Below are 7,972 nucleotides of genomic sequence, written 5' to 3'. Positions count from 1 at the left end.
ATTTTAGATATGTATCTCAGAACAATGCAAAAATAGACAGTGGATTACAAGTTGGGTGTCAGGTATCAATGCATGAAGAGTGATGGATCCATTTGACTTGTCAACTTTTAAAGCATGCTTATCTGAAACAAACTGAATTACTGCAAAAACAACTTTACAGAAGTTCATCTCAAAGGACAAAATAAATTAACTGCTATGAATTCTTTGCATTCGGGGCTGCAAAACAAAGACACATATTACTTAAATCAGTTTTATTTAAGAATTTCCTACATTGACAAGTCTTATAAAAAGCATCCAAACACAGAACTGCAGCAAACAGCATTCTTATGGATATCTTATAGACAGTGGAACTTCCACCCTTAAGAGGCACACTGAGCTCGCTAGTGAACTCTGCTACAACTACCGCAAAGCACACCACAAACTCAATGTTCTCGTCACAAACCCCATCATCTTCGATTCACATTACCACACTTACATATCATTAACAGAAAAGAACACACACCATACAACATTCACAGCAGTTGACATAAGGGGAAAAAAAATACAGATATTCATTTCACTTAACACATTCAACTAATTGGTTAACTAGGTATAAAACCCATTTAGTCTTCCAGATATGGATGTCCTTTGAATGCAAGAAACACTCGTACTTTATTTGCTATCATTGCTCTCTGCACACTCTCTCACCAAAGCCACAGGATTGAGAGACATCTCGCCAAGTAAAATAAAATCCCATAATGCACCACCAGGTCTCTGCATGCGCTCTCTCCTTTTTCTCGCACATACCAGCCCTCTCATGCCTCGGCACCACCATCAATCCCACACAAGGTTTCAAAAGTTCAAACAGCCTTCTGGTTCCATCTCACAGCCTTGCGTTCATAGCGTTGATACGATTCCATGAAATAAAGAGTAGCGGATAAAAATGGAACACCCACCGTCTAAGACGTAGCATGTGCAGTGTGATGAAGTATTCTTGGATGAGAAAGCATGTAGACAGAAGTATTCCTAAAGCAGAATATTTACAGCACTGCTTTCAACTAAGTGCTTCTTCCATACACATTTGAAATGAGATGAACTGCAGAGATTAAATGAAGCCTTCATATTGTACTTAGTATATGAGGGGAGACAGTGTTAAAAGGAAAACAAACAAACAAAAAACACCAACGCTGTGTTCTCCAACTGGGGCATTTGGAGAGATTCTTATGGTGGGGATCAAATTAAAACAAACAAGAGGAAAAGAAAGAATGTAGTTTGACCAATGGTTTCCTTTTTGAACATGCAAAGAATTCAGCTGACCAGGAAACAAGGAATAAAATATTACAGGAGAAACCCTTTCTCTCAACTGTAGTGTTAGTTTACCCATCAGGCAAACAGCAGTTCACTTTCAATCATTCAGTATTCCAACAAATTATGTAACAAAACTTATATAATTCCTTTAACCTTTCTTTTTACAAAAGAAAAATGTCAAAAATACTGTTGAATATACTACACACTGAACAAATTGATCAGGAAAATTTTAGTATATATGCAATTTACAATATACTTACCATGAGCTTAGAAAAATTTGATTTCCCACCATAGAGTCAGTATATCAGAGCCCACTGTCTACATTCCCCAGCCTGATGATTTGGAATCCATACTTGAACCAAAGCCTCCATTAAACCCACTGCTTGATCCTGCATTTGATGCTGACCCCCAACCTATTGCTGCTCCAGAGTTAGATCCTCCGTAAGAATTACTTCCTGAACTAAAACCCTGGTTCTGCTCCCTTTGCATGTTGCCTTGAGGTTGGTTGTTTCCCGATGGCCCAGACTGGTTCTGTTGACTAGCTAACATGCCCATCATTCCCCAGCTGCTCTGCAATGCTGCCTGGGCTGCTGCCATCATAGCAGGGTTGATACTAAATGCTCCAAAATTCATCCCTCCACCCATATTACTGCCCTGGTTGTTCCCCAAACCACCTCCTCCCCCCCTGCTATTACCAAATCCACCCTGATTCCCAAAGCCTCCTGGATTACCACCAAATCTTCCACCTCTTTCTAACTGTCTATTGCTATTGTGCTTAGGTTCAGCATTGGATATATGTACGCTGATTCCTTTAATGATCAAGTCCTCTCCACAAAGAGACTGGGCAACCTATAAGAAATAAGGGATGTAAATAAATATAGAATTAGACCATTTTTTAAAGTACTTGTTACAACATAACAAGACAAACCACATGATTCTGAATACAAGTGTAAACTGTAAAGGAAGAGTGTGTGAAGATTTGACACAAACTAAAAACAAAATCCTTTAACTTTACTGAATAAACTTAAGTTACTTAGTCTACTGTGAAGATCCATATGCACAGTACCAGTTGAAAAGTGTGAATCTGTAGACATGAACTGTAAGCGTATTGATGTAATTCAATAGAAATTCAAAGTACAAGTGAAATTCTCAAATTGCAATGACAAAAACAAGCACTGTACAATCAATTCCAATAATTACATGCTAAATGACAGTGTTTGTCAACATTATAGTCAGAATGGTAAAGAGAGATATTGAAAAGACGTAGGAAACTGTTTCCTAAATGTCAGGGGTTAAAATATTTTAAAGAAATACCTGATCATCTGCAAATGTAACAAAAGCAAAAGCTCTGAAGGGTTTGGGGATGAAGACATCTACCACTTCTCCATACTGAGAAAAGAACTGCCGGAGCTCATCTGCAGTCATATCCTCGGTGCAGCGCCCAACGAACACCTTTCTGCTACGCAAAGGTTCATCAGGACTTTGCTGAGTAGAATCGCAGAAAAAGAAATATTGACCAAAACACTGCATTCATCCTTCTGAATACCAAATACAACTTAGTTTCTTTTGTGATAGAGAACTTCACAACAAACTATTAACCAGGTTATGGGGGTGTATCACAGCTATAGGAAGATCTAAAGAAAAGCAACCCTCCAGTTGCTCTCCACTCTACCCAAGATAATGCAATTAAAAACTGTACCACCTGAGAGGAAGACTGCAAGGATGAACTTGGAATTCCTGAGTAGATGGAAGCAATCTTACCCCCTAGGACCTTTGCACTAGAAGTTGTAGGGAAATCTCCTATCTTTGCTCTTGTAGTGGTGCAGTTCCAGTAGTGCTGACAATGGTGGAAACACCAGGATATACTGACCACAGCCATATCTACCACCCATAATCTAAAGCTCTTCTGATAATTAGAGATTTGTTTAGAACGTCTTGCTCAAGGGGGGTCTCCTAGGTGTGGTGCCAGGGGGATATATGTGAAAAATGGAGAGCAGGAAGGAGATGAGAATTGAAAAGTGATGGCAAATGAGGACTGGTTAGGTAGGCAGCAGAGCATTCCTTGTGCTTTAAATCCTTCAGTTGAATACACATATAGTGAGGAAATATATATAGTCAAAAGTGTTGGATTCTGATCCCAGCTCTGCCACCGACCCAGTCTGGCCTTGGGCAAGTTACCTACCTATCCTCTGTGCCTCACTTTCCTTCCTTCCGCAAAATGTGGGCAGTATCTGAAGTAGGGGCTGCTAGACATTTATGATGTCAGCAGCTGGTTTCTGTAGTTTTCAGACTGGACATCTTCTCCCCTGTGCTTAGTAGTTTTCTCAAACCCCCATGCCTCTGTTCCTTCACCTAACCTCCAGGCTCCACTCCTTCTTTTTGTCTTCTCACCTGCCTCAAGGATCCCGTTAAAGTCCCCATCTCCCTTTGTTTGCCCATATATCTAATCCCCTCTTCACTCAACAGGATTCTTTAAAGGAGTGCATGTTTTGTTTCTACACACACTAAAATAATTTAAGGAACAATACCTTAGAATTAGGAAGTTTACAGTCACACCATCTTCCATCTATCATGTGTCGTTGAGACATCACTTTCACCTGGGTTTCATACTCCGTAAATCGAACAAAACCAAATCCCTTTGAGTGACCAGTCTTAATATCCTTCTTGACCTAAAGCGGGGTGGGCGGGGAGATGGGGAAAGGAGAGAAAAAGATAATCTAGATAGCTGAAATACTGAAGCAGTAATATGCATTGGTATTCTTAGGCCTTGTCTACACTACAAAGTTGCAGCACTGGTGAGGAGGTTACAGCGCTGCAACTTAGGATGTGTACACACCTGCAGGGCATTACCAGCGCTGCAACTCCCTGTTTGCAGCGCTGGCCGTACACCCGGTCGTGCCTCGGGTGTAGAGGATCCAGCGCTGGATCACCAGTGCTGGTCATCAGGTGTAGACACTCACCAGCGTTTTTGTTGACCTCCGTGGAATAAGCAGGTATCCCAGCATACCTGAGGAAGCCTCTCCGGTAATTAAGCAAACTCCACTGCCGTCCAAGCAGGTCTCCTTCCCCGCGGTGTGCTCTGGCGTTCCCTGACCCCCCCTCCAAGCAGGGCTCCTTCCCCGCGGTGTGCTCTGGCGTTCCCCTACCCCCCCTCCAAGCAGGTATCCAGCCCCGCAGTGTGCTCTGGCGTTCCCCGACCCCCCCCCTCCAAGCAGGTATCCAGCCCCGCGGTGTGCTCTGGCGTTCCCCGACCCCCCCTCCAAGCAGGTCTCCTTCCCCGCAGTGTGCAACAGCACTGCAGCGTGGCCACATCTAACACCACTTGCAGCGCTGGTTGCTGTAAGTGTGGCCACTCTGCAGCGCTGGCCCTATACAGCTGTACTAATACAGCTGTAACAACCAGCGCTGCAAAATTGTAGATGTAGACATACCCTTAGACTAGCTGCAACTAGCTGCTAATCAGTAGTCTTTTCCTAGATCAAAAGGAATGCTAGGATTACCAAAGCATAATGAAAAGAGTACAATGTGAAAAGTTTTGATCCTAATTTAATCAGGCTTCTATATCCCTCATGAAATGGCCACTGGTACAATCAATGACAATACACAAAAGCATTTGACAGTTTCATACTTACAAAATCAGGCTGTGAATTACCATTATAGCAAACAATGTTCAAAAGAGCATGGGTTTGATGCATCCTGGCAAAGTGCTAATCCAATATCAATATAAAACAAATCCTTAAACCTAAACTCAAACTTATTGTTAAAGTTAAGTTTCAAAATCAAACAAGAACTGTAAAAAGAAAGTCTTCACAAATGCTACAACTACCCCCATACCAATAAACTAATATGCAAACACAAAAACCAAACACCACACAGTGGGCCACATAATGTCTTGCTTACAACTTGTGTAACATCAGAATCATCCCCTTTTGAGAAATCAGTCTTGACATGGGTCAATGACCTGAACATATACCAAGACATCTCCAAGAAAAAATAGCTTACTGCAAAGCAAATAGTATAAAGCAAATTGTAATGTTACAACAGTTAAATGTGTGCTCTTAAATTTATACTGCCCTTTTCGCCTTGTACTGGCTCATGCAGAAAAACTTTCATCTGAATTCATAGCTTACGACTCAAGTAAATCAAGTACAACAAAAATTTACCTGCACCATGAGAACTTCTCCAAATGTACTGAAATATTCCTTTAGATCTTGTTCAGTGGTTTTCCAGGGAAGACCCAAAACTATTAAATCAGATGTCTTTTGTACTGCTCGTTTTACTTTCACAGCTGATGAGGCATCTGTTTCATCCATTTTCCTCTTGTTATCTAAATGTAAAGATGTACATCAGAAACTCATCTCCACAATACATCAAAGGAAAGGATAGCTACTTCCATTGGTCAGAAGCAGCATAGCACAAGGATTAGATTCTTTTTTGCAGGATGTATTGTGGAAGCTAAGAACTGAGACTCTTCCAGATACACACTAATTGCTCATTGTAGGATTGGACCTTTGGAAGGTAGCTATATAAGACTGTTAAATGCCTTACAAACTGTAAGACAAAGTCTTATTTGTAAAGTACCTTGTACAATTATGGTGCTATATAATAGGGAACTCTCTGAAATTCACTCTGTGGGCCAGGCACACACTTTAACTGAAAAAGACTTATTTGCAGTTGCTGCTATGGTTTATTAGTAAGTTAAAAGGAAAACATAAAAACTAAGGAATCTATAGATCTTGATGTAAAATTCCTTATAACTAAGAAAGTATGGTTGTACCAAATAGTCATGGAACAAAGACAAACCTTTGGGATAATTAACAACATAGACGAGATTTCCCCAGCCAGCATCTGGAGCATGCAGAATTCCTTCCACTAGCCGGACTCCTCTCATACACTGAGACACTGGGTTCCTGTATCGCAGGCCACATGCTCCAGGGAACTGGGCAGTAACTGTGGATAGCAGCACAGTGCCATCATCCTCTGAAGGGATCTCAATGGGCTCATCATTCTCATCCTCAGTAACACGGATGTATTCAGACATCTTTGCTGGATTTTACTAATGGATTTAAAAAAAGGGGGGCATCAGCAATTTTCTACTCTCTCTTATTTTATTCATTTTTAATCTCATAATAAATCAGTTTGTTTCTCTGTAAAACACTGACAAGGCTTTTATTCCTAGGCACTAAGAGCCTACCAAGAGATGTTGCATTTTATCTTCTCTAGGCTTTAAGTGTTGTGTTATGTTCTAACAACAGACATATAAAGCGGCATTTATGGGTAGTGCCTGGAGAGGAGGGGTTATGAACAAAGTTATTTAAAACTAGGAAAGAAAGAGGATTTGTTTACAATCTGCATTGATCTTACCAATCACCCCAATTGAGGGAATGGGGCAAGGGCCAAGCCTGTGTGGGGCGGGGCGTAAGGAAAGAACCCAACCAACTGGTATTACTGGGAGGAGAAAAAAAGGGGGGAAGCCAAGGACCAAACTATACTGGAGTGTGAGGGGGAGGGAAAGGGGGAGCAGAGCTCAGACCAGGTGAGGGCCAGGCCCAAACCATTTCCAAGGCGGGAGCTGAATGTCCAGCTCACCCCGGGGAGAGGGAGTCTGGGAACGGGGGAGCAGAGGTCAGACCATAAAGGGAAACGGAAGAAGGGAGTCAGGACCAAACCATTTCCGGGAGACGGGCGTGAGCACCACACCACATGCCTAAAAGACAGGCTGCGCCTAAATGAGGCCTAGCTTATAACCCCCCGCGCGCTAGGCCTCACCTCCGAGCCCCTCCGCGCGTGCCCGCCCCGCCTCTCTCGAGCCCCAGGCTGGGCCTAGCTTCTCGCGCCCCCCGGCCCGCTCAGGCAGGGCCCAGCCGCGGTTGGGATCCGAGATGCCTGAGCCTCTAGCTCTCCCGCCGCGCTCTGCTCACCGGGCCAGGGGGGCCTTACACGGGGCGAGGGGGCTCCAGGCGCCTCCACCTTCCTCTCCTCCAGCCGCTGCTGACAAAATGGCGGCCCCCGGCCCTCAGAGGCAGAGCCCGGCCTCTGGGCGAACCATTTCTCCCTGGGGGGGGCAGCTGGAAATAGACTGGAAAGAGCCAACGTCGGGAACTTGGCCTGTTTGGAACAGCGTCGATCAGAGATCACACAGGCCTTCGTGTCCGTCGCTCGGGATGTGCGGAGCGGTGCCTCCGGGCGAGGACAGTAGCAAAGCTGGGATTTCTTCCCCCCCGGCAGAGCAATGGTATGATCCGTCCCGCCGGAAACGCGCATGCGTAAGGCTGGGCCGGGGGGAGAGATGGGAAATTGGCGGGAGGGCCTTAGTCCTGGCCTTGGCGTTACTCTTCTTGAAGGGAGGCGGCGCTTATGGTAGCTTCAGTACTGACCCCACCAGCAGTAGGTCTGGAGCCTTCCTCTGTACTGTTAACGCGGCGTTATTGCATTTAATTCCCTTTGCTTTTTTGCCCTTAAAGACAAAAGCCCGTTTAAGGCTGAGGGAGCTGGCCAGCAGCTGGTGTTTTGCATTGCCCGCCTGCTGCTCAATTTAGTGCCTCATGCATGCATGGAAAAGCTCTGGATGGCACCGTGCCATGGACAACGCTGCCACTGAAAATGTAAGGGGTTTTTGGCTGTACATATGTGAAACTTGTTTCAGGCACAGATCAAAGGCTCAAACTCTCATGTTCTTTTATGT

General features: G+C 44.1%; 1 protein-coding gene across 2 annotated transcripts; it reads right to left on the bottom strand.

Annotated features, from left to right (window-relative positions):
• Positions 1 to 236: 236 nt before the first annotated feature.
• Positions 237 to 7,325, bottom strand: TARDBP (TAR DNA binding protein). Of its 2 annotated transcripts, none has more exons than XM_050931818.1 (6): positions 7,209 to 7,325; positions 6,091 to 6,343; positions 5,451 to 5,614; positions 3,816 to 3,956; positions 2,602 to 2,772; positions 237 to 2,136 (listed from the first exon to the last, which is right to left on the bottom strand). In XM_050931818.1, the coding sequence occupies exons 2-6, from the start codon at positions 6,326 to 6,328 to the stop codon at positions 1,606 to 1,608; spliced, it is 1,245 nt and encodes a 414-aa protein (XP_050787775.1). In that variant the 5' UTR covers positions 6,329 to 6,343; positions 7,209 to 7,325; the 3' UTR covers positions 237 to 1,605. The 2 variants fall into 2 exon arrangements, with proteins under 2 accessions (XP_050787775.1, XP_050787776.1); XM_050931819.1 differs by having other exon boundaries at positions 7,228 to 7,313.
• Between the last annotated feature and the right edge of the window lie 647 nt (positions 7,326 to 7,972).

This window comes from Gopherus flavomarginatus, chromosome 21 (genome assembly GCF_025201925.1).
Source record: "Gopherus flavomarginatus isolate rGopFla2 chromosome 21, rGopFla2.mat.asm, whole genome shotgun sequence".
In the NCBI taxonomy this organism is placed as follows: domain Eukaryota; kingdom Metazoa; phylum Chordata; order Testudines; family Testudinidae; genus Gopherus; species Gopherus flavomarginatus.
This window is presented reverse-complemented; position numbering and strand designations above follow the sequence as displayed.

What these genes read in the sequence shown, in the direction of transcription:
- TARDBP (XM_050931818.1), bottom strand. Translation starts at nt 6,328, where the DNA reads ATGTCTGAATACATCCGTGTTACTGAGGATGAGAATGATGAGCCCATT. An exon ending in GAGAAGTTCTCATGGTGCAG is followed by an intron (nt 3,957 to 5,450) that starts GTAAATTTTTGT and finishes ACCCCGCTTTAG; the next exon opens with GTCAAGAAGGATATTAAGAC. An exon ending in GTAAACTTCCTAATTCTAAG is followed by an intron (nt 2,773 to 3,815) that starts GTATTGTTCCTT and finishes GATTCTACTCAG; the next exon opens with CAAAGTCCTGATGAACCTTT.